Source organism: Ochotona curzoniae, unplaced genomic scaffold (assembly GCF_017591425.1).
Source record: "Ochotona curzoniae isolate NIBS_2020 unplaced genomic scaffold, NIBS_Ocur_1.0 contig_1, whole genome shotgun sequence".
In the NCBI taxonomy this organism is placed as follows: Eukaryota; Metazoa; Chordata; class Mammalia; order Lagomorpha; family Ochotonidae; genus Ochotona; species Ochotona curzoniae.
Genome location: NW_024464918.1, coordinates 39,968,548 through 39,995,090, shown reverse-complemented (window position 1 = coordinate 39,995,090; position 26,543 = coordinate 39,968,548). Strand labels below are relative to the sequence as shown.

Here is a 26,543-nt window from a genome sequence, read left to right as displayed (position 1 = left end):
GATGGAAGATCTTTCTCTATTTCTCTTCTCTCTGTAAATCTGTCTTCCAAATAAAAATAAATATTATAAAAAGACTTGCTTGGAAAAAAAATTAGCCAAAAGCTGGGTGCAATGCAGGGAAAACAAATAATAAACCAGAGGAAAAGAAGAGTGGTCAGCAAAGCTAACAGCAGTGAATAAAATTCTAAAAAGTTTGTTTACCGTATTCTGTGTTGAGGCCCCATAGTTTCACCTTATTAGCTTCATATTGGGCTTTTTTCTTTAACCGACAAGCTCTGTAAGAGAAAGAGTGATTAGTTTATTTTTGAGTGGTATTCAAGATATACTTCTTGCTGCTGTGAAACATTTTATAATAGCAATCAATATAACCTTTGCCTATTGATGTTTATTTAGCAAGGAATTAAACTACCAAAAAAAAAAAAAAAACCAAAACCCCGTAACACAATAATGTATCCATATTGACATTTAAAACTTTAGTAAACATTCAAAAATTAAAGCTAGCATATGTGGGTTAAAAAGTAAGAAATAAAAACTAGTAATATCAAGTATTGTAGAAGACATGAAGTAAGTAAAATCTTCATAGGCTGCTAGTGGGAATGTAAAGCAGTACATACAGCTAGTCCGAAAAACAGTCTGCCAGTTTCTTACAAAGTTAAAAATATACACCTGGGTGTTTATCCAAGAGACATGAACCTGTGTTCACCCAATTACCCATACAAAACTGTAAGTGAATGTTCACCATGTCCTTACTCAAAAATTGCCAAAAACCAGAAGCAATCCATATGCCCTTTACCTGGCCAATGGATAAACCACAGGACGGCTCACAAAGGACTTGTCAGCAATAAGAAGGAGCAAACAATTTCATGCAATAACAAGCATGAATGCATTAAGTGCAAGCTAGACTCAAAAGGCTACATACAGTATATTTCACTCATATTCTGCAAGAGGCAAAATGATAAGGACAAAACCATCACTGTCAGGGGCGAGGGTGAGGAAAGGGGTTTACTTTTACAACCTTTTAAGGTGCTCCAAAAAATAAAAAAGAATCTTGCTAAGATGATGAAAATATTCAAAACATTAAGTATAATGACAGCTATTGAGTAGATATGTTGGTCACAAAACATAAGACAATTCATAAAATAACTCACAAAAGTGCACGTTAAAAGGGATAAATTTATACTAGCAAATTATATCTCAATAAATCATTTTTAAAAAGCCAACAGAAGCAGTCTTTTCCACTGGCATACCATCGTATGTACTTGACTCCATTCCTTTCCTCCCTCCCAGAAGCTTCTTCTAGCAGAACATAAACATCACCTTTTACTTTGAAAATATAAATTTGTAATCTCTTTATAGTAATTGGAAAAACATCTAATTTCTGAATAACAGATGAAGGTCATCTTTTCTATAGAAATAAAAGTTAGTTGGCATCTAACCCCGCCATCGCCTTGGTGCCCGGGAGCGCAGGGTGGCGGTGTTTACCTGGAGGCCAGCTTGTTCTTCTCCTTCCTCGACCTTGGGCGGGCTGTCAAGGGCAGCTCACTGACCGGGGTCAGGTCGCTGATGACCTGGTTCAGCTTGCGCAGCTCACTGCCTATCTGCAGCAGCTTTTTAGGGTTGGGAGTCAGGTCTTCCACGTCAGTTCGCCGGGACTTCTTTACTGCGTACTTTCCTATCGGCAGTTGAAAACAAGTTTCAGTTAGGTCATTTTAATGACAGACATTCCCCCCACACCCATGTTTTATATAAAACTCTTCCTCATGTTGCAGCTGTTAAGAAATGATTCCAATGTTTTCCATGTGTTTATCTATCCCTAGGTTTCTAGCCCTAGTCTGAAAAATTTCTAAGTATTTGCATAATAGTGCTAAGTATCTCAAATCCTGGGACTGGCGTGGTTCAACCACACACAAAAATCAGAAATAGAGTATAAACTATGATCAGAAGAGTCTGGAAGTTTAGTTAAGATGTTTAAATGCAAGTACTGCAAACATACAAACCAAGATATTTAAATGCTGGCACTGAAAACATATAAACTTATCTGTTGGACTCAAAACACCAACAAGTGGGTCCAGTGTTGTGGTACTGTGGGTAAAGCTACCACCTGCAATGCCAGCATCTCAAATGGGCTCTGGTTAATGTGCCAGGTGCCCCCTTCCACTCCAGCCCCATGAAAATGGCCCAGGAAAAGCAGCAAAGACAGCCCACACGGGAGACAAGGAGGAAGCTCTTGGCTCCTGCCTTTGGCCTGGCCCAGCCCGGGCTGTTGTACCCATCTGGAGAGGAACCAGCCAATGGAAGATCTTTCTCTGTCTCTCTGTGTAACTCTTCCAAATAAATAACACAAATCTTAAAACAGAAAAAGAAATCCAACAAAAAAAGATCACACTGCTTGAAATTCTTTTGGAAATGATGAAAAATAACATTATAGAAAACTCAGGAAGTCTTGCCCTAAAACTCGAGGCAAAAGGATGGCTCTGCCACCCAACCTTCTTCAGCATGCTAGTTTCCATAGTACACATCACATCCAACCTAGAATTATCTATTGGATTTACACTTTCATTTCTTGTTTAAAAAAAAATTATCTAAAGCAAAACTTTGGGAGACAGTATAGCACAGTCTTGGATACCAATAGAAAGAAAAACGTGAGGCAGAATTATAATTCAGATACAAGTCCTTCCCTTAAAAATGCTTAGTAACTTAAATCTGTAGCATGGATAAATATTAAAAGCTATTTATCAAACTTTAAAAACCTTATCAAACTTACTAGTACTTCTTCCTTCCATATCTTTTTAGTTAAAATCTTTGGATTAATGTAAAAATAACATTTATGTAAAAGAAAATCTACTTAATCACAGTTCTCAGGTTCTCAATTTAAAATCTGATGTACCTGGGGCAACCATTTCACCTGGCAGTTAACATGCGTCTATCCACACTGGAGTGTCTGGGTTCAAGACTCAGATGCAACTCCTGACTAGCCTCCTGCTAATGCAGACCCCAGGAGGCAGGCAGATGAGCATCTCCCATCCAAGTGGAGAGCTAGACTGTGACTCCTGGCTTTGACCTACCTCTCCCTCTCTCTGGAAAATAAAGTGACCGACCTAAAAGTATAACTTCTTATTTCCAATTTTTACTTTTCAAGTCTTCCCCTTCTTTGCTCCACAACTGTTCTTTCATTTCCTTTCCTTTTCTTCCCAATACCATTTTAAATGCAATCTCTTCACTGACATCTAGATCTGAGGATTGGATATAAACAGGAAAGAAAAACACTTGAGCCCATTTGCTTTCTCCCCAACCCTTCAGGTTAAAATAACTATGGCAGGTCATGAATAGCAACCTGCTTGCCATTTCCTGGATGAACGGGTAGCGTAACAAGGACTGGAAATGACAGAGTTTACATAGTACCCCCTCTCTTCTTATCTGATGGCTCTCAACACTGGTAAAGGCAACTCGTAAGTAAAGGATATTCATTTGCTAGAACAGGTTGAGTAACTGTGTACACTAGGTGCTATGACACAGTATCTCTATTTAAAGCAAAACTAAATATTTGACTACAACCCTCTCTTACCATGATGTAAGCCATTTTTCTGATACATGTTGCTTGGCAAGGTGTCTCGGTTCCATTCAGACGGCCTCAGAATCCTCTCCTGCTGTGACGGTGTAAGCTGTTCACTGTACTCCCAGAAGTATCTTCTTTTACCTCGCTTCCGAGAGGATATTGAAGTCATCTCCTTAAGGTCTTCTACGGAATCATTTTCAAAGCCTTAAAAAAAAAACCCAATTTTTTAAGCTCCATGATTTTTATTTACCTACAGTATTTTCCATGATATGGTTTTGTGGAGAAACACAATGATCCTTCTAGCTAAAATTCACACGTTTCAGCTGAAGACGCCTTTGGCATACGAAAGATAATAAAAAGATACAAAAATCGAATTCACAAAACAGTGATTAATAAACATACTACCCATTGTTGAGTATCTTCTAACAGTGTTGAGAAAACAATTAAGCATAGCCACAAAGTGTCAAAATACCTTTACATAATGACACTAGGTACTACTATGCTTTCACTTTTAAATACCTTTCCTCTAATAGTTCTTTCTCTGAAAATTGTGTTTCCAATATGATGTCCTAGTGAAGTGAGGTGAACCTGTTTTCTCTTTATCTCTCACCCAACTGCTTTTGGAAAAGTAAAAAGAACAGTTCTCACAAAGCTTATAAAGTAGAGATTACTTGTGTATTCTAGCTAATGTTTTACTGGAGGCCACTCACATGTAATTTCTAAAGAGGGGAATATTTTCTCCTTACTAATGGCTATTTCGGAAAATTTCTAATTCTGAGCTGCTAGAACTGTTTATCAGACCCAATTCAAGCTGATCTATAAAGTTAAAATCCTCTCAGAGAATGGTCACCTTAGACGTACCCCCCGTCTCTGATGCCAGGCACACAGGGGAGTGGGGATGCACCACGCACGGGATGTCCACAATCCCAAACTCAACACAGGCAGGAAGCCTCGGAGCACTGACTGGGTCCAGCAAATGACACCTGCATTTTCGGACTTTATTAAATTTTCTTTGGAATAAGAATCAATATTCTATTTATGAGAAAAAAAATTTTAAAGGGCAAAACTATAGAAACTACACTATAGGACAAAACTATAGTGGCTGCCAGAGGTTAGAAACGTGGTAAAGGTATGAGGGGTATCTTGAGATATGATCAAATTTTAATGTATCACAATTCTGGTGTTAAAGGACTATACCAAAATTCAGAGTCCATAAATTAGAAATTTAATCTCCAAATTCATATGAGGGCACTTCAAAAAGTTCATGCAAAAAGTTTATTTTGATGCAAACACATTTTAAACCAATGCATAATTGTTCATAATATGCATTTCCCACAAACTTTTTCAAGTACCTTGGATACTGACATTTTGATACTTGGAGGGGGCCTCAGGAAAGTCATTAGAAATGGATGAGGTAGAGGCCCAGTGCTGTGGCCTAGCAGCTAAAGTCCTTGCCTTAGACATGCGGGGATCCCATGTGGGTGCCAGTTCTGGTCCCAGCGGCCCCGCTTCCTATCTGGCTCCCTGCTAAATAAATCTCAAAAAAAGAAAGAAAGAAAAAGAAATGGATGAGACAGGATCAGCATGATGGCTCATTTGTCTAATCCTCCCCATTCAAACACCAGGATCCCACGTGGGCATTGGTTCCTGTTCTGGCTGCTCCACTTCCCTTCCAGCTCCCTGCTTGTGGCCTGAGAAAGCAGTCAAGGATGACCCAAAGCATCCCATATAGGCAAGGTTTGAGTCCCAACTGTTCCACTTCCAATTTAGTTTCCTGCTATTGTGCTTGGGCCCGTGCAGCCACAAGGGAGACCTGGAGGAAGCTCCTGGTTCCTGGCTTAAGATCAACCTAGTTCCAGTCACTGTGGCCATTTGGCAAGTGAACCATCACCTGGATCTCTCTCTGTCCTCTCTTAAACTCTACTTTCCAAAGAAATAAACTTTAAGGAATACTTAAAGTCCAACAGTTTTCTAACATCTAACATTTTCTAATAGCATACACCCTATATTCAGTATCACATATGCACAGTGGATTTGTTGCCTAAACTATCCACCTCTCAACATGGAGACTAATCATGATCAAGTAAAATACAGAAAACTCACACATCACTAGTCTAGGATGTAAGGTCACTTAACATTCCTGAGAGTACATTCTGAGTAATATTATCACACCAAGACACAGTTCTACCCTCAAGTGAATGCATGGCTAATTAAAACTTTCACTTTGAACCCTTCTTGTCAAATCACAATATCCATCAACATATTAAAAGAATGTGGGAAATCAAAAAGGAAACTCCACTCAACATTATGTCATATGAATTGAGAATCCTGTCTGTTTTGTTCATCTTTGCATAGCCAAAACTCAATATAAACTACTTGACACAAAGCAGACACATTTTTTAGCAAATCAATAATTTTGTTTAATGCAACACTTCCCATGGAGCCTTTTCTCTTTTCTTTTATGTTGAAAGCTAACATACTGATCTCATTATCCAAAAGAAATTTTTTAAAAGGCTACCTTTATTGTAAGTCTAAAATTCCAATCATGTCTCTCTGATTAGTGCAGGCATTGCCATTAAGCGAGTAAAGTCAACCGTGAAAATGTCCAGTAGGATGCACAAAGAAAAATGTCATTCTGAAGGCCCGATTCTTACTCTTAGAGCCATGTAATTCCACGACCCCAGTTATATCCTATCCACAGAATAGGCTCTATTAAAACTTTGGAGTCAGTCCAGAATAAGGACTGAAACTCCATTTTGCACCTTTCTTGGAACTTCGGAGGCTCAAGAACTGCTGTAGTCATCGGCCAAGAAACAGCACCAAGGGAGCCCGTCATCACAACAGGGCCTTTGTCAGCTGTCTGCCACAAACTAAACCAATCAACTCCCTCTAAAGCTAGCACCTCGCCAAAACCACAACTATCCTTACTTTTCTGATTTGAAGAATTTCTTCCTGTTTCTCACAAATAATCCACTTCCACATCCCTGAAGCTATTTCCTTAACTCTTTCTTTACAAAAGGGCAGATTTCATTAGCAAATGTCCATAAAGTCTGAATGATAGCCAGTTCCAGCCCTAGCTATTCCATTCCTGACCCAGCTCCCTGCTAATGTGTCCCCAGAAAGCAGCAAAAGATGGCCCAAGTGTCTGCGCCTCCCGGCAGCCACATGGAAACTCCAAAGAAACTCCTGGCTCCAGGCTTCAGCCTGGCTCAGCTCTAGCCATTGCGGCCATTTGGGGAGTGAATCAGCAGATGGAATAAATCTTAATCTCTCTTTCTCTCATCTCTGTCTGAAACTGCTTCCAATAAATACACTTTTTTAAACTTTAAAAAGTTACATAAAAATAAAAATTCTTGTATGTGCTAAGAGAAAAAGTGATGGGTGGGCACTGTAGTTAGAACATCACTTGGCTGGGCCCAGCGTGATAGTGTAGTGGTTAAAATCCTCGCCTTGAATGCACTGGGATCCCATATGGGCGTCGGTCCTAATCCCGGCAGCTCCACTTCCCATCCAGCTCCCTGCTTGTGGCCTGGGAAAGCAGTCGAGGATGGCCAAAAGCTTTGGGACCCTGCACCCATGTGGGAGACACAGAAAAGACTCTGGGCTTTAGACAGGCACAGAAGTGTCTGTTGTGGTCACTTGGGGAGTGGATCATCGGACAGAAGATCTTCCTCTCTGTCTCTCCTCCTCTCTGTATATCTGCCTTTCCAATAAAAATAAAGAAATCTAAAAAAAAAAAAAAAAAAAAAAAGAACATCACTTGGGATACCCACATCCAATTCTGGAGTTCCAGCTTGAGTCCTAGCAACATCACTTTGAATCCCTAATAATATGCCTGGGAAGCAGCAGCCAAGCTCAAGCGTTTGAGTCCCTGACACCCACAAGGGAAACACAGGTGAGTTTCTGGCTCCTGGCTCCAGCCTGCTCCAGTTTTAATTATTGCAGTCATTCCGGAGAGGGCCAACATTGTGCCTGCGATACGAGTGCTGATTCATCTCCCAACTGCTCCACTTGCAGCCCAGTTCCTTGTTTATGACTCAAATGAAGCTCCTGGGTTTTGGTTTGGGCCAGGGTCCAGCACTGGTCACTGTGGCCATCTGAGGAGTAAACCAGTGGAAGAAAATTCTCTCTCGCTTTTTTTTTTTTTTATAATATGGAATGTTTCACAAATTTGTGGGTCACTCTTGCACAGGGGCCTTGTGAATCTTCTCTGTATCATTTCTCTCTCTTTGAAAATAAATGAACACATCTATAAAAAAGAAATGGATTAAAAGTGACTATATGTTAATGAGTATACACTATTACATGTTTGTTATAGATCAATAACAAAATACATAAATATATAAAATATACAGAGGAAAAATTCAACTGTAGTGCTTTTGCACAAAATTGATGATAAATTGATATAAGTTGCTGAAAATAAATTGCTATGGGTGGACATTTGGCTAAGCAGTGGAAGTTCAACTCTACTTCTGACTTCTGGTTGCAGCTTCATGCTAAAGCAGACTCTAGACACAGCAAGGATGGGTCAAGTGGTTGGGCTCCTGCCACTTACACAGGAGTTGTGGAATTATATCCCAGGTTCCCAGCTTTGGCTTTAGCCTGTTATGGGCCCAGGCTGTTATGGGCATTTTGGAAAGAGAACCAGTGGATAAGAGTTTGTTCCTTCTTTCTCTCTCCCTCTCTCTCCCTTCTACCAGTGAAGATTGTGCAAATATTGTAAAATTTTTAAAAATAAAAATATCTGAAATCTTTCTGGGTCATAAGCATTTCAGACAACAGATACTCAGCCTGTCCCAGCAAACCTAAGTCAGTACAACATTAAAAGGTTTACACATTATGATCAAGTGGGATGCAAGGATATTTCAAACTTATGGAAACCAATCAAAGTAATACAGTAAATCAGTAAGAAGGATAGAGAATGCCTAATCACACCCAAGTCAGAACGCATTTGATAAAATGTAGCAAACTTCCACAATAAAACAGTTCAACAAATTAAGTATAGAAAGAATATACTGTGGCTGGTATGGTAGCTTAGCCTATTAACCCACTGCATGTGACTATGTCAGTATCTCAAAGCACTGACTTGAGTCCTGTGTACTACAGCTCTGATCCAGAGTCCTGCTCATGTACACTGGTCTTTTGGTTCAGAGGGTTAAGCCACTCGCAACATCAGATCCCATATTGGAATTCCCAATTAAAATCGTTGTTATTACACTTTCTTGTTTTACGATTTATTTATTTTTATTGGAAAGGCAGATATATATAGAGAAGAGATACACAGAGAAAGATCTTTCATCCACTGGTTCACTTCCCAAGTGGCTGCAACAGCCAAAGCTAAACTGACCCAAAGCCAGGAGCCAGGAGTTTCTTCCACGTCTCTAATATGGGTTCCATTCTATACTGCGTTCTCAGGCCACAAGCAGTGAGCCGAATGGGAAGTGGAGCAGCTGGGACACAAATCAGCATCTATATGGAATGCCAGTGCAAGTAAGGCAAGAATTTAGCCACTAGACTATTGTGCCAGGCCTGGTTATCCCACTTTCAATCCAGTTTCCTGCTAACAAGCCTGAGAAGGCAGCAGATGATGCCCAAGCATTTGGTCCCCTGACCATGTGGAGAACCCAACATGGTATTCTTGGCTCCTAGCTTTGTCCTGGTCCAGACCTTGCTGCTGTAGTCATTCAGAGAATCAATCAGCAGAAAGAAGATTAATATCTCCCTCTTATTCTGCCTTTCAATTAAATAATTTTGGTTAAAACACAGAAATGTGTGATCATTTTTATGTAACTGGAAGAGACTATACTAAGTGACAATACACTAGGCACAGCAGACAAATAGTGCACGATTTCACTTCGAGGTAAAATCTAATGAGTCCCACTCAAAGGATTGGGAGAAGGGAGGCTGCCGGGGCTGGGGAGAAATTGGGGAGCTGTCGGTCAAAAGGCACAGCACTTCAGTCACTCAGGACAAGTAAGTTCTAGAGACCTAACATTCAGCATTGTCCCTATCACTGTTCATTCTGTACTTATACCAGACATTTGCTGAATATAACTAAACTGTTCTTCCTACACACGTGGGGGCTTCAGAGTTCACGTAAAAATGTGTATGAGAAAATAAATTATACCTGAATTTCAATCTTAACTGAAACAGACTTCTCTTTTTTGAAATTTTGGTTCAGAAAAAAAATCCTTTTTTTTTTCAGAGAACACGTACTCCCAAGTGCTGTTCCACCCCCCAGACACTTACTGGGGCTGAAACCGAGGGCTGAGAACTCCAGCCAAGTCTCCCACGTGGGTGGCAAGAGCCAAGGGGTTTCAGTCCTGCACGCGCCCCCTCATGGTGTGCTCCAGTAGGAAGCCGAGGCTCCAGCAGGAAGCCAAGGCACACGTCAGACCAGAGCTGGAGAATGAGCCAAGGGCTCGAAGACGAACACAGCAATCTCCATCAGCTCTTAGCTCTGAGGCTCATTCCATTTTCCCAGAAATTTTTTGAAGTACCCTCATAAAAGTCAACACATCATGTTACGCACCTTAGATATACGTAATTTTAATTTGCCAAACAAAGCTTAAAAAATAAAGTTGGGATATGAAGGAATCAGGAAAAGCCAAACTATACATAAAAGTAGGGCGGATGGCACAGTCCTTGCTTGTCGAGGTGGTAAAGGTATTCCTTCCCCACATTTTCTGTCCTCCACCTTGGGCCGTTTTTGTCCTTGCCTAATCCTTGATAGATTTCACAGAAACCAAACTCATCTGCCAGATTTAAGGGTTTTCACCGACACACTATGATCTTCCTAGGTGGAAGAATCTATAAATCACCAGGACAAGTTTCCCAGAAAGATCTCAAAACAGACGTCATTAATTTGCCGAGAGAAAATTTTTCTGTGTAACTCAAAGTGATGACTATTTTATCTAGACAATGAAGCATTCTAAAGTCCAAAGAAAAAGGCAAAAATCTTTTTCATTCACATTAAACATGTAGTGCTCTTGGCTTACTGGTCAACTCCACACAAGTGAAACAACTTCCTTGTATCTAATATGTAAATTAAGCATTTGTGTCGCAAAAAATCAATGTCTTTCAACAATAACAGAATTTTGGCTCTACAACATGGCTCTCAAGTGCCTTAAAAATGTTTCAGAAAATTAAAAATGAATACCTTGAAATTCCAGCAGCCATGATAACAAGACTAATTTTGATTATTAAAGATTCTTTTAAAATAACTTTGTTTTTATGTAGAATCACTAGTTTTAACACTATTTTTGAATAGAATAAATGTCACCTATATTTTGGATCTGTGTGTGCATTCTTACGTGTCCCACCTAGCAATACCATCTTCATAAACACGCCACACACGCCAACAGTGGCCAGAACCCAAGGGTCTCCATGCTCTGTCCGACCCTTTGATTTACACACATTGCATATAAATATAAAGCACAATCTCCCCTTCGTGCTCAACAAATTATAGGACATATTTTTCTGACCTGAGAAAATAACTGTGAAAAGCAAATGAAGCAGGCCTGAAGAAGCAGCTCTAATTGATATTACTCATTAAGCATGCTCTGTTGGTTACAGTCATGAAAAATACAAATAAGCTATCAGCATGTGGCTCAGTATTCAAAACTTACCTGACTTTACTCAACTTTTAACAGTAGGATATATACATAAACAGGAATTTCTCTGGACCAACAAACTCTTCGTATTTTTGCACAACCACTCAAAAAAAGTAGAGATCAATTGATATATTAATATGATAAATTAAAAATATGCCTTCAAGGCCCAGCACTTCGGCACAGAGAGTAAAGCCACTGCCTGCAGTGCTGACATCCTACATGGGTGCTGGCTCAAGCTCCCTGCTCCACTGACTCAGCTTGCTGATAACGGTCCTGGGGTAGCAGCAGAGGACTGCCTAACTGCTGTGCCTCTGCACCCATACAGGAGACCCAGAAGCAGCTCCTGACCCCTGCTTTCACCTGGCCCAGCTCTGGCCAGCTGTAGCCATTTGGGGAGTTAACAAGTAAACTGAAAATATCTCTCTGAACCTCTACCTTCCAAATAAAATAAATTATTTTTTAAAAAATATTTCTTCAAGGAATCAGCATATGAATTACTAAATAATCACTTTTAGAGATGCTTGAATACAAACAGCAGGTATGTAAGCCAGATTATGAAGTCATTTAATCTTCAAACCAAAGAAATCATCCAGAAAAAACCCATAAAACTTGCTGTTGGCAAACTGACGGGAAGGGCAGCCTGACAACCTCCAGTCTGAATACCTGGTTCAGAGAAAGTATCACTGATGTCATCATCCTTGTCATCTTCGTAATCCTCCTCCTCCTCTTCCTCCTCCTCGTTTTCAGACAGTTCGTGCTCACTGCCAAAGCCTTCATCATGGTCCTCATCGTCAACGTCCTCCTCATCCTCCTCATCTTCTTCAGGACTGCATTTGCTTGGCTGCTCAGCCAGGCTGTCGGAGACGAAAAGGGAGTAATTGTGCTCTTCTTTCTTCTGGGACGGATTGGAGACAGACGTGCTGGCAGAAAGGCTGCTGCTCTCCCCCGCTGCCGCGGCCCCAGGACCCTCCTGGGGCAGAGGACTGAGTAACAGTTCCTGGGTTTCTTTAAAAGGCAAGGCAGGGCTGGCGTGACCCTGGAGGGGCTCCAGCCCTCTCCTCTCCTGTCTCTTTGCTACCGCACCACAGTAGCACGTGTTCTCCTTCGCAGCGTCCGAGTGCACCTGGCTCAACACCGGCCGGCTCTGCTGCACTGGGTTGATCTTCACCTTCGCCTTTTTCACATAGTCTTTACATTCGACGTGAAAATTCACCTTTTCATTGTGATACATGTTGGTCTTCACCGTGATCTGTGTGCTTGACGTAGGTTTACTTGCTTTTTGGACGCAATCCGACAAAGGGGCCTCCGCCTGAAGAGTCTTAGAGGAACACACCGGGGCGGCTGCTCGGCTTGTGATCTTTTTAGCAGGGAATGAGGAGGGCAAGGGATTTTGTTTGACACTGAAAAGGGAGTCGGGATAATAAAGGGAATCTGAAACAGACTGGGAGTCCTCACTATTAAGCTGTGCCAAAGTTGGAGTTTTACTTATGACCTCCTCATCTTGATATGGGCTAGAAAAGTCATCAAGACCCAAGTAATCCACTTCCTTTGTCCCCCAGATGTCACAGCTGGTTAGTTTGGTGTACTTTGTTAAGTCTTCACAGTACGTATCCCACTGTTCCCAGTTGGAGGTTAAGGTACCCTCATTATCCAGAACATCTGTGAAAGACTCGAGATTTTCAATGTCTTTGCAGTCCTCCAAAGAAAGGAAATTGTCTCTAGGATTCTGTTGGTAGTTCATCTCTCTGTCCTGAGAAAGATTTTAAAAAAGAAATCACACACCATAGTATAGGAAGGAAACATTCCCCAAGCTCACTCTCACATATCTCACTGATAAATGAGAACTCTCAGTCTAGCGACGTATCGCCATGCCACAGAGTATCATCTTCCTTTCATCATTGGGCAGAGGGGGTACCAAGGGAAAACATACCCCTTGAGCAGTCTAGGAACAGTTCAAGTATCAAAAACTCAAACTTCACCATACACATTCTTCCTTAAGGCAGGGTTAGGAGATCTCCTTACAAATAAGTTTCAATTAAGAAAGCAAATAACGGGGCCATTGCTATGGTGCAGGAGTTAAGCCACCGCTGGCAAGCACTGCAATCCCATATGGACACTGGTTTAAGACCTGGCTGCTCCACTTGTGGTCCAGCTCTCTGCTGATACTCCTCAGAAAGCAGCAGAGCATCACCCAAACGCTTGTGCCCCAGTTATTTGTGTGAGAGACCTTGAAGAAGCCAAAGACTCCTGACTTGTCCTGACTGTCCTGGCCCCATCCAGGCAGCTGTGGCCATTTTCGAAGTGAACCAGTGGATGGAAGATCTCTTTGCCTCCCATAATTCTGCCTTTCAAATAAATAAATAAATACATAAACCTTTTAAAAGAACCCACATATACCTTCCTCTTAGTATTTCCAGTAAGTTCACAAATCTTTCTAAGATTATTAAATATACAGCCACAAGAATGAAAGCTAGTCCAATCACATCTACTTTTACTTTCTGGCATTTATAAATTGAAAACTCTACCATAACACTTTTACCAAAAAGCAATCAAATCAAAAACCAAGAAAATGTGGCTTACCAGTTCATACATGAAATCTGGATCTGAACTGTTTGCTAAGAGATCTGTGCTCATCAGAGTCTGTTCCGAAAAGGTGTGACTTCGAAAGGCATCCCCAAAAGGCGGATCCATTCCGCTTACACTAGGCTAAAACAGAATTTTCAGTTTAGAAAGTTAACACACTACTTCAAGCAAATTTATTACATGAGCACCACCCCTACCAAGGAACATTTTCAGAAAATTTTTTTCTGCTATGTAGTATGTTTCAGAGTTTTTACTTGCATTAAACAGTGGACTTCCATTTAAATTTTTTTTCAAAATGGAGTAGCATTTGTTAATAACAACTTTCAAAAATGTGCATATCTCGCCATCAGAGTCGGCATGAAATACCCAATAAATACTGTGATTTAGTTCTAGGAGCTCAATGTTTCTTCAAATCCGCTTCTAACAATAATTGCTGCTCTAACTACCTGAAATAGAGATTTCCCCGCCCCTTCCTGGCATCTGCAAAGATGGTAAGTCAATGTCTCCACTGTACTCCTAGGGGAATCCAACGTCTCATTCCCCAAAACGAACTGGAAGACAATTTGGGCATCATTAGTCTAGTTCCATGAATAAGGTTAACCAAATATTCCAAAATCTGTTGTATGAAATCAGTAACTTAGGTATGACCTCTGGTGACCTTAATCCTGATCCTTGGAAACAGTGCAATCCCTGCCATAAAAAAATGATAGACAAAAGACCCAGCACCCAGACTCAATGCTCCTTTTTTGTTTCTCCTTTCTGCATTTCAACAGGTACACATATTATTCCAAAATTAAGTGAGGTCTCATTCCTACAGTAGTTCAAATAACCAAAAGGCCTCATTTTGGAATTCATCTCAAATGAAGGAACAGAATGAGACAGAACACAAGTTTTCTCTTTAATTCTTTGGCAAGCTTCTGTAGGAAAATTTTAAAATAGTTTTCATCTATTTGCTTATACTTTCCTATTCACTGCCTTTAGCCTACTATAAGCTGACCTTTTCACCTACCCTCTCATCCTATATTTCTTTATTGATACTTCCCTTTGTTTTTTTCCCTCAATATTCCCAAGTCTCCAAAGCCTCTTTCTAGAAAACTTTAGCCTGAGAAAATAAATTTCATAGGTTAAATTTCAGTATTCAATAAATAGCAAACTAAATATTAAATGGGCAAGAAATCCTGCAGGGGGTACGCAGTCCATGTGAAGTAGGCATTACGGTGAAGGTAGGCCTCTGATCTTTCTGTTGTTTAGTGAGTCCCCTTTCTTGGCCTCTGCTATGTTTTCATCGAACAATACCAGCAAGTAGTTGGTTCCCTATGCTCAAGGTGTAAGCTGTGATAAAAGTTCCTGCAAGATGATTATTTCTAGCTTCTCCCCAGCACTAAAATGGGGAAGAAGATCTAACCACTGGACTGGGATGGGAATGAGTTTGGGTAAGCAAAACTGAGACTACCATTGTTTCGGTGATTTTCTCAAACCCAAACTGATTATTTCCAAGTAGCTGTCATAATATAAACAGATATCATCATTCTGAGAATGTGTAGGAGGTATAAGAATACATGCATAGCTGAGTGTGAGTTCAGAGGAGCACAGAGGCTCCTCATCATATCCATTTTTGTTCTAAAATTCAACTTTCATAAATGGCAAGGAAGGGGCTGGCAGTAGGCTAAGCCTTTGCCTACAGGGCCAATATCTATCTGGGTGCCCCTTTGTGTCTCAGCTGCTCCACTTCCAATCCAGCTCCCTGCTAAGGGGCCTGGGAATGCACTGGAGGACGGACGGAGGCCTTGGGCCCCTATTGCAGACTGGGGAATGAACCAGCAGATGGTCCGTCCGTCCTTCCTTCCTTCCTTCCTTCCTCCCTCCCTCCCTCTCTTTTCTTTTTTCTTCTCTTTTCTTTTCTCTTTTCTTTCTTTTCTTCTTTCCTTTTTTCTTTTATTTCCCTCCCTCCTTCCTTCCTTCTCTCTCTGTAACTGTATCATTCAAATTTTTAAAAATTCCTTTAAAAATGGGAAAGAAGAGTTGGAGAAGAGGAGGATGTCAGAGGAAACAGAAATGAAACTTGCATGGCACACTGTCATGGGAGTTGGTTGAACACTCATCTACCTTCTAATCCACTGATCACGTTCCCTGAGTCAAGTTCATTAAACCACAACAGGACAGCAAAGGAGGAGGCAGAAGGCAACAGAAGAGAGGAAGGTTCCCCAAATCAGCTTTGACATGAAAAATAAGATGTCTTCAAAGGATAGTACATCCAGGTAAGATGCTGTGATTACAGAGCACTGGCACTGGCGTCCTGTGGCAGGAACACAAAGTTATCCAGCTACTCTATATAATTTACCTGAGGCATTTCCAAGCCCAAATTCTGTGAGTCCGATTCCAAGCTTCTTCTTTTTTTTTTTTTCTTGTTTGTAAACTCCTTTCCAGCTTCACTTTTAAATTCCAAGAGCAAAGATGATTTTCACAAGAAACAGTAGGTCTCCCCAGAACTCCTTCAATTCAGCTCCTGGATCACTGCTTTGCTTTTTTTTTTTTTTTAAATGATTCTGTGCAATTCTGTCAAACAACACAAAATAATCTCACTGAGCTCCAGGAAAACAAGTTGACCTTTGAAAAACATTGAGCAAAAATATTGTACCGTAAATAAATCATGTGGCTGCATTCTCAAGACTACTCTGAAACTCACCATTCCACCCTACTTGTTTCTAAAATAGGGCCAGTCATGAACCAGTCTGTAACATTCAAAAAAAAAAATCACTGAGACAATATTAACATGCCCCATCTCTCCTGCAATCTGAAAGATGCATTATATTTAAAGCCAACCAATCCCTCATTCACTTTATGAGAAAACATTTCACAGCATTTAATTTCCCTATTGCACCTTCACTAGTGCTAAATTTATCCACATTTTGTATCACTCATAACTGTACACAAATAACAAATTCTGAGTAGACAGCAATGATATTTAATATATTATACATATTAAATAAGATCACATTTACAATGATGTGTGTCAACATTATTGAGTTGTAAGTAAACGCTGTTCTTGAAGAAATGAATATTCCAGCAAATTGTTAACTGAGGAAAAAACTGAAAATGAGGACTGCCTTCCACAATGGTTCTACGGTCAAGACACACAATACTGTAAATCAGCTAGCATGGGATCTTGAAAAACACAGCGATTTTTTAAAAGATTTATTTATTTTTATTAGAAAGGAGGATATACAGGGGAGAAACAGAGAAGATCTCCCATCCAATGTTCACTCCCCAAGCGGCTGCAATGGCTGGAGCTGAGCCAATCTGAAGCCAGGAGCTTCTTCTGGGTCTCCATGCAGGTGCAGGGTCCCAAAGCTTGGAGCCATCCTCAGCTGCTTTCCCAGGCCACAAGCAGGGAGCTGGATGGGAAGCAGGGCCGCCAGGATTAGAACCAGTGCCCACATGGGATCCCAGCGTGTTCAAGGTGAGAAATTTAGCTGCTAGGTTACCATGCCAGGCCCGATGTTAACATTTTTAACACACCCATTAGGATGACTATTATCCAAAAGATGGATTATAACAAATATTGACAAGGATATAGAGTAAGGTGCAAACCACGCAAGGGGCCACTAACAGATGAATGAACCAGCAAAGCTCAACATACACACACAACAGAATATTATCCGGTCACTCTGGCATTCAGGTGGGGAAAGCGTCTCAGCCCTGACTGCTGCCTGCTCCCTGCTTCTCTTGCTAGATCAAGCCAAAATTCTCTTCGACAGACACTGCCTGCCTTGTACTGAGTATGAATGCACGTCTCACTTTGCTCTTCTCATTCTCCACCCTCCCTTGGTCGTCATCATCACAGACTCACCATTCCAATATGTAGCTGTGAAAGGTGGAGTTAGAAAGAAAACTCATTTTATCTGAGTATTATAGACATTATACATGAAATGTGTGAGAATGACTAAAGACGAGCACAGTGCTAAAGTGCTGTTGCGGTTAGAAAGACTTTTTCCTTTAAAGATTGTTTTCATTTGAAAGCTAGATTTACAGAAAGAAGGTGAAAGAGAGAGAGAGAACATTTCTATATGCTGGCTCACTCCCTGGATGGATGGATACAATGACTGAGATGAGCAGATATGAAGCCAGGAAGCAGGGGCTTTCTCCTGGTCTCTCACATGGGTACAGAAGCCCAAGGACTTGGGCCATCCTCTGCCACTTTCCCAGACCATAGGCAGAAAGCTGTGTCAGGAGTGGAGCAGCTGGGGCTAGAACCTGCTATCACTCAAAGGTGGAGAACTAGCCTACTGAGCCATGGTGCCAACACCCTCTTTAGCCCTTACGTTGTACTTAAAAATCACTCTCCCTGAGGCCAGCTCCGTGGCACAGCAGGTTAGCATCCATCGATGGTGCCCACATCCCTTGTGAGTGCCACTTCGAGAGCTCCACTTTCGATCCAGCTCCCTGCTACCATGCCTGGGAAAACAGCAGAAGATGGCCCAAGTGTCTGAGCCTCTGTACACAGGTGGGAGATCTGGAGGAGGCTCCTGGCTCCTGACTGCCCAGTTCTGGCTGCTGCAGCCATTTAGGCAGACTACTAGCGGGTGGAAGATTTCTCTCTGTCACTCCTCTATTTGTAAATTTGCCTTTCAAAGAAAAAAAAATCAACAAATCTTAAAAGAAAAAATCATCTACTTTCCTACTCTACTTCTGACTACTTTTCTATAAAGAAACATTAGAAGGCCCGGCAAGGTAGCCTAGCAGCTAAAGTCCTTGTCTTGCACACTGGGATCCAATATGGGCACCGGATATAATCCAGCTCCCTCCTGTGGCCAGAAAAAGCAGTGAAGGACAGCCCAAAGTCTTGGGACCCTGCACCCACGTGGGAGACACAGAAGAGGCTCCTGGTGCCTAGTTTCAGATTGGCACAGAACCTGCCATTGCAGCCATTTGGGGAGTGAATCATTGGACAGAAGATCTTCCACTCTGTCTCTCCTCTTCTCTGTATATCTGCGTTTCCAATAAAAATAAACAAATCTTTTTTAAAAAGCCTCTGGCCTTAGTACAAAACAGACAATCGTGACTATTTTATTCTCAGATACCTTTCTAGGTGCATGATGTTCCTGGGATGATACTTCTATGAAGGTATAAACCCAAACTCAACTCAAATTCCTAAACTGTGTAAGTTCTTCATATAATTACCACAAAAATGCTTGGCTGCCTGGCAGTAGGGTAAATAAGGGATGCTAAGGCAAGGCAGGTCATTTAATATCCTTGCCCCCGGCATTCTGAGGGTGAATGCCACTTATACTAGTTTAACCAGTAACAGAATCTGTGGAGTCACGAAGTATTTTGGAAACCTGCAAGCTACACATCTTTATGCACGATAAGGAACTGGTAGATAAATTAAAAGGGGAGGGCCCAGCGTGATAGCATAGAGGCTAAAGTCCTTGCCTTGAATGTGCTGTGATCCCATGTGGCCGCCGGTTCTAATCCCAGTGGCCCTGCTTCCCATCCAGCTCCCTGCTTGTGGCCTGGGAAAGTAGTTGAGGACGGCCCAAAGCCTTGGGACCCTGCACCTGCATGGGAGACCCGGAAGAAGCTCCAGGCTCCTGGCTTCAGACTGGTTCAGCTCCAGCCGTTGCAGCTACTTGGGGAATGAACCACTGGACGAAAGATCTTCCTCTCTCTCTCTCCTCCTAACTGCCTTTCCAATAAAAATAAATAAATCTTTTTAAAAAATCACAAGGGGAAACCGTCTCTTCAGGGAGGTTACTGCTCTTAGCATTCAAACAACTACATATATTTATTACTTTTTTGGGCTTGGCACAGTAGCCTAGTGGCTAAAGTCCTCACCTTGCCTGCACCAGGATTCCATATGGGCCCCAGTTCATATCCTTACTGCTCCACTTCCCACCCAGCTCCCCGCTTGTGGCCTGGGAAAGCAATCAAGGGCGGCCCAACGCCTTGGGACCCTGCACCCATGTGAGAGTCCCAGAAGAAGCTCCAGGCTCCTGGGTTTGGATTGGCTCTGCTTCGGCCATTGCAGCTGAAGTGAATTAGGGAGTAAATCAGTGTCTGGAACATGTTTCTCTCTGTCTCTGCCTCTCTCTGTTTATCTGCCTTTCCAATAAAAATAAATAATAAAATCTTTTAAAAAAATTTATCACTTTTTTATAGTTTAGTTATATTGGTTTCTCCACAGAATTTGGACAACCTGAAGCAATAAACTTAATAAAATTTACTGTATATCCATAATGTTATATATAGTTTCTAAAAACACAGACACACAGAGCTTAATTAATAATGTACAAGTCCCCAAAGGGTTCACAATAAATCAAACGAGAGAGGCAGACTATCCCAAAGGCTGAGCAAACATCGTCGCACAATCAGCATCTTTGAGAGAAGTACAAGTCCTCGCCCCCACCGAGCCCAGGCACTCAGCAGTCTCAACGTCCCTCCAGCAGAGGGAAGGGTAAAATGTATTTAGTATTCATCAGTGTTTAGCCTTGAAGTTTAAACAACCTGCAAGTTGTTACGCTAAGTTATACAACAAAAACAGGGACCTAACAAAGTGTGCCTGCTAAGAGTATGCACATCTGAAAAACACAAGCTAGTCCACTGACAAAGTCTCAAACTGGACTGCTGCCAAGAATGCACACCTACAGGCTGATTTTGTTCAGCCCACACATTATGGTCTTTAAATGTTCAATTTTAACTGCCAGCAATTAACTTGGAGACTTCATGTAAAATCTGTTTTCTTATTATCAAACACCACTACCTTGGGGAGGGGGTGGGAATCCAATCTGGTAGCACTGAGCATGCACTGGCAGGAAGTGACAGTTCTTCCCTTCCCACTGGTCTGTGTGCTCCAGCCTGCAGCAGTCTCCACCAGGCCCTGAGAGAGAGAGACTCCAAACCACAGAGCCGGAAAAAAATCTGTTTATAAGTGTAGCCAAATCCAGGTATGCAACTTGACCTTCAAATAAATTACAGTTTATGTTAAAAGAGGTACTTAAAGGACCTGCAGATTAATGCTGATAGCAGCTTTATTCATAATAGCCTAAAACCTGGAAGTAACCCAAAAGTCCTTCAACCGAGAGATGAGTAAATACAACAACAAAGATTCAGTTAATACTTGAGGCAACAAGCACATCTCATAAGTACTACGTTGAGAAGTCACTCACAAGCCTACACATTCTGTGATTGCATCTATGCGTAATTCTAGAAGATAAAATCGCAGTGAAATCAAGCAAATTGTAATTGAGGCCAAGGGTGAGGGAGGAAGACACAAGACTTGTGGCGATGAAACTATTGTAGATGTGACTATAACGGTTGTTAGAGGACAGCATTTTATTTTTTATATACATATATGTTCCCTATACTAAGGCTTATTTTAAAAAAATTAAGTACTTAAACAATTAAAACTACAGAGAATAACATCCAATTCTACTTGGGAACGTCTGGGAAAGCTTCAGGAAAAAGCAGAGATTTGAATCAAATCTCATTACAAAACAATTTTTAAGGTGCATAGAATGTGAAAAACATGGCATATAAGTAGTCATTTGTGCTGTACATTCTGTACTATAACCTATGAGAAGTGGTGTCCTTACAAAAGAAAATGTTTCATAAAAAGAAATTCTTAGGGATGAATAGTAAGTACTTAAACAGTTATCAAAGACTAACTGAGCAAAGTCATTTAGTTTAAAGTTGAGACACCCATATCCCACAAAAGAATGCGTTCAATTCACAGCTTCAGTCCTCACTCAAGCTTCCCACCAATTCCAGCCATGGGAGGCATCAGTTTACGAAGGCTCAAGTGAGCAGGTTCCTGCAACCGTGTGGGTAACCCAGACGGAGTTCCCGGATCCTGACTCCAACCCCATTCCTTTTTTTTAAAATAAATATTATTTTTTAATAATGATTACATGGTTGATCAGGGTGGGAAGGAGTGAGGTTTAGAGAAAATTGGGTGAACTCATTGCTGTCAAATTTGTTATTTCTTCTTGTTCCCAGGGGAAGAGCAGAGACAATTTGGAAACCATTCATGACTTTCCACACGTCCCAGTACCCAGGGAGGAGGAACCGCCACCTCACATCCACCCAGAGTCTCAGTGTGTGCATATTCCGGGGGTTCTGTCCAACTGGTTGGATAGTTCTGAAATGCTGCCGATTTCACCAATCCAAGGATGATGTCACCCTCCCAATGTCCACTGGCTCCAATCACTGAGATTTTTTGCTGTCATCATTTGCTTGGAGTAGTTCTCCAATTAGTTCTGTTCTTCTGCTATAGCACCAAATGAGCTGTCATATTCTCCTTTTACAACAGGGCCTGTGTTCACTGCTCCACCTTTTTCATTAAGTAGGACATGTTCTCGCAGAGAAGTCCAAGCACCCAGGCCAGGCATCCCAAGCATCACCGGATTCCCCAGCCCTGGGGCTCATAAACCCAGCAACCGCCTAGTAGATGGGTCCTGAGACCCAAGCCAGGCAACCCAAGCCCTGCTGGTTCTCCTACCCCTGGGGCTCATAAACCCAGTACCCACCTCACAGGTAGGCCCCAGAACCCAGGCTAGGGGACCCAAGTCCCACTGAATCCCCCACCCCTGGGGCTTTCAAACCACCTAGAAGGTGGGCCTCCAGACCAGGGCCAGGAGACCCAAACCCCACCGGTTTCCCCGACCCCAGGCTCAGGAACCCAGCCCTGACAATACAGGACCTGAGTCAAACTAACCGAGCCCTGTAAGATCCCCCGTCTCTGGCACTCACATATCCAGCTTCCATTGTGCCCAGGTTGGCATGACGCACCTCACCTCAGTGTCCACAATCTTATCATGAAGCCTGGCCTACTCTAGTCTGCCCCCTGTTCCAGCTTCTGCTAGCGGGTGCTGCAGCCTGACCCAGGCCAGCCTGACTGCTGTTCTAGTCCTAATGTGAACTGGATGGTGTTGCAGCCCAATCTGGCTCCTGCTGCCCCTCTCCCTGGTTCTCAGATCTGCCAGTGGGTGTCATGTGCTGGCCCAGACTGGTCTGTTCCCAGACCTGACTCACATGTATGCCGGTGTCCAACCTAATCCCTACTGTGCCGATTCGGAACTGACCCAGTCAGTGTGAGCTCCCGTGCTTTGTCTCTCAAGTAAACTTAAACAACAGAAAAAGATGAGTTGGTCTCACAAGATCGCCCCAAAAAAGAATGAACTCATGGACACAGATTGCTATCTATATGCAAAATAAATAGATGATGCCAAACAATTCGTTTTTTAAAAAAACATCTTTTTTTTTTTCCTTTTTAAAGCTTGGATTTTTGTTGTTGTTATTGTTGCTGCTGCTGCTACTTAATTTATCTGAAAGGCAGTTTCAGACAAGAATCTTCCATCCACTGCTTCACCCCCCAAATGGCCATAACATCCAGGGCTGCACTAGGACAAGTCAGGAGCCAAGAACTCCCTCCAGGTCTCCTGTGTAAATGCAGGGGCCCTGGTGCATTAGCTAGGCCTGGCACGTGAGCTGGTGCTCACATGAGATGCCAAGGTCACAGGTGGCAACTGAACTTGCTACACCACAACACTGACCCCAACAATTCCTTTTAAAATTTTTTAAGGATTTATTTATTATTATTTGAAAGGCAGATACACAGAGAGGAGGAGAAATAGAGAGAAAGATCTTCCATCCAATGGTTCACTCCCCAGCCACCACAGTCAGAGCAGAGCCAATCCAAAGCCAGGAGCCCGGAGCCTCTTCCGGGTCTCCCATGTTGGTGCAGGGTCCCAAGGCTTTGGGCTGTCCTCAACTGCTTTCCCAGGTCACAAGGAGCTTCCCATCCAGCTCCTTGCTTGTGGCCTGGGAAAGCAGTCGAGGACAGCCCAAAGCCTTGGGACCCTACATCCACTTGGGAGACCTGGAAGTGGCTCCTGGTTCCCTGCTTCAGATTGGCACAGAACCAGCCATTGCAGTCACTTGGAGAGTGAATCATCGGACAGAAGACCTTCCTCTCTGTATATCTGATTTTGTAATTAAAAATGAAAAATAAATCTTAAAAGAGTTCTTTCCTCCTAAATCTCACAAATTAGCTTCCTCCTGTGCTGTACCATCTTCCACTAGAAGCCTCGGCCATAACTTCAGCCTTTGACCCACACCTTGTACACCTTACATACCTTGTTAACTGGACAAGAATACTTCCTTCACTTTTCTTTAAAACCCAGTTCAGATGGCACAGTTCTGCAGAAGCTTCTCAGGCTGTCACAGGCACATTCAGCAGTCTTTCCTCCATACTTGGAGAACATGTTGTGCTGAAATACTGCCATACTACTATACTGCAATGTCTGTCTCTTACTCTATGAGCAACTGTAGAAGATTCAACAAAAAGGCTAACCACCTTGCTTAAAAAGCAATTGAAAAACTGTACATGCTCACCTTATTTTGTACAGCACAAGATGCCAGATGCCTTAATGCTTTAAGGTAAATGATCTGAATGGCAGTACATCCACCCTGCCCTTAACTCTTATCCATAAGTATTATTTTGTAATACTTTCTTGGTAAAAGGCAAATCTATGCAGAAGGCAGCAACTCTATCAGGAATGTCGTGTAGCAGTTAAAGAAAGAATTCCGCCATACAATAAAGCAATACCTCAAAGGAATCTGAAGGAGGGGCCAGCACTGCCTGCAATGCCAGCAATGCCAAAGGCCCTAGTTTGCATCCTGGCTGCTCCACTCCCAATGCAGCTCCCTGCTAAGGACCCTGGAAAGCAGCACAGGATGGTGTCTGGGTCCCTGGCGCTCGTGTGGGGATTGCTGGCTTTGGCCTGGCCCAGACTACTTACCGTGGCTATGCGAGAAAGTGAACCAGCGCATGGAAGATCTCTCTTCCCTTCTCTCAGTCCGTGTGAGTATGTGTCCCTCTCTCTAATTCTAACTTCAAAATGAATAAATCTTCAAAATTCTGAAGAAAACTACAGGACACATCAATGAGCTCATGTGGTTGCTACAAGAAACTGTCAGTCGACAACATCCAAACACAAATAAGTGAAAACAAAACTGTAACGTGTACCGGGGTGTAAATGTGGTTTTGGTGCCCAAAGAACAGAATGATGAGATCATTTTAATTGCCTCGGCTGGTGGGATGGCTCAACTGGTTAATCCTCTGTCTCCAAGCGCCAGGATCCCATATGGGCGTTAGTTCGTGTCCCAGCTACTCCACTTCCCACCTAGCTCCCTGCTTGCGGTCTGGGAGAGCACAGATCACAAGAAGGCCCAAAGCCTGGAGACCCTGCACCCACATGGCAGACGTGGAAGAAGCTCCTGGCTCCTGGTTTCAGACTGGATCAGCTCAGCTCTGGCTATTGTGGGTATTGGGGAGTGAACCAGTACATGGAAGATCTTTCTCTCAGACCCTCCTTCTCACTGCAAATCTCCCTTTCCAATAAGAATAAATAACTTCTTAAAAAAAAAAAAAAAGAATTGCCTAGAAGTAGTAAGAAAGTAAACAGCAGTTGAGAAAGCTATTTGGGAAAAGACTTTCAACTCAAATTTTGCAAAGGTCATAAATTGGTGAAAAGGCCTCCATGAGCTGCCTGATGATGGAACGGAACGACACAGCATCACAAAGCACCCCTGTGGCCCCAGCACTAAACTCTCTCCAAAGCTAAAGCCACTCGAGCTGAAACAGCCTATTAAGGATTTCACGGTACTCACGCCAAAAAGGGAACGTGCTATATACATGACAATTTCCCTAATGCTGTAAAAGCATACGAGTTTTCTATTCACATTTGTTGAACATGCATAAACTAAGTGTGCCAAGAGCTAATGAGAGATCCAAAGAATAAGGCTCAACTTCAGTGCTTAGGGAGTATATTCAACAAGCCTAACAGTCTATGAGAAAGCAAATTACCAAAAAGTAATTTATTCATTTATTTTATTTATTACAATAACCTCCTTACAGTTCTTTAAAAGAACCAATATTAGAATGAAGGCTTTTGTTTGGGTGGATGAAGATTAATTCTTCCACTCCTGGCCTCGGTGTGGTAGCCTAGCAGCCAAAGTCCTCTTTTTGCACTTGCCAGGATCTTATATGGGCGCCGGTTTTAATCCAAGCAGCCCCACTTCCCATCCAGCCCCCTGCCTGTGGCCTGGGAAAGCAGTTGAGGACGGCCCAAAGCCTTAGGACCCTGCACTGGTGTGGGAGACTGAGAGGAAGCTCCAGGCTTTTGGCTTTTGATCGGCGCAGCACCAGCCGTTGCGGTCACTTGGGAAGTAAAGCATCGAACGGAAGATCTTCCTCTCTGTCTCTCCTTCTCTTTGTATATCTCACTTCACAATAAAAATAAAATAAATCTTAAAAAAAAAAAGTTCCTCTACTCCAACTAAGAGAAGTGCAACAGCTCAACTAAGAGTAGACTTTCTTACTTTCTAGATAAGCAGTCCTTAGCAGTGCACGCTCATGCATGTCAACAGTTTGAGTACCACAAGCTGTCAGCACAGTGTGAAGCACTGGGCGCACAGAAGTAAAACACACCTCAGAGTGGGCCAGACGCTAACAAACAGAGAGGTAGTCCTAAACATCTCAAAATGTTAGCAATATAAAGTGCAAGACGTTGAGAACACAATGACGAAAATTTCCTCAATATCCTTCGTGAGAGAGAACACATCATTAGTTATAATCACTACAAATTAATAAACGAGGGGGCTGATGTGGTAACACTGCAGGCTAATCCTCTGCCTGTGGCATCAGCATCCCATATGGGCGACAGTTCAAGTCTTGACTGCTCTACTTCCTGTCCAGCTCCCTGCTGATGTGCCTGGCAAAGCAGTAAAGG

The 26,543-nt window shown here is 42.3% G+C and overlaps 1 protein-coding gene and 1 non-coding gene across 3 annotated transcripts in view; both read right to left on the bottom strand.

The window, feature by feature from the left end:
- Window positions 1-16,713, bottom strand: part of CREBRF (CREB3 regulatory factor) — a 32,739-nt gene extending 16,026 nt beyond the window's left edge. The window contains exons 1-6 of one of the 2 annotated variants that reach the window (XM_040972296.1): window positions 16,094-16,713; window positions 13,750-13,875; window positions 11,833-12,919; window positions 3,566-3,760; window positions 1,483-1,672; window positions 202-275 (exon numbers count right to left, since the gene is read on the bottom strand). In XM_040972296.1, coding sequence (XP_040828230.1) covers window positions 202-275; window positions 1,483-1,672; window positions 3,566-3,760; window positions 11,833-12,919; window positions 13,750-13,875; window positions 16,094-16,102 — 1,681 coding nt within the window. In that variant the 5' untranslated portion in view covers window positions 16,103-16,713. The remainder of the gene's footprint in view (window positions 1-201; window positions 276-1,482; window positions 1,673-3,565; window positions 3,761-11,832; window positions 12,920-13,749; window positions 13,876-16,093) is intronic. The other variant, XM_040972287.1, reaches the window with a different exon arrangement.
- LOC121154561 lies at window positions 7,704-7,809 on the bottom strand. The gene has a single exon (XR_005883554.1). It is a non-coding gene; the product is annotated as a U6 spliceosomal RNA (small nuclear RNA).
- Window positions 16,714-26,543: the final 9,830 nt, after the last annotated feature.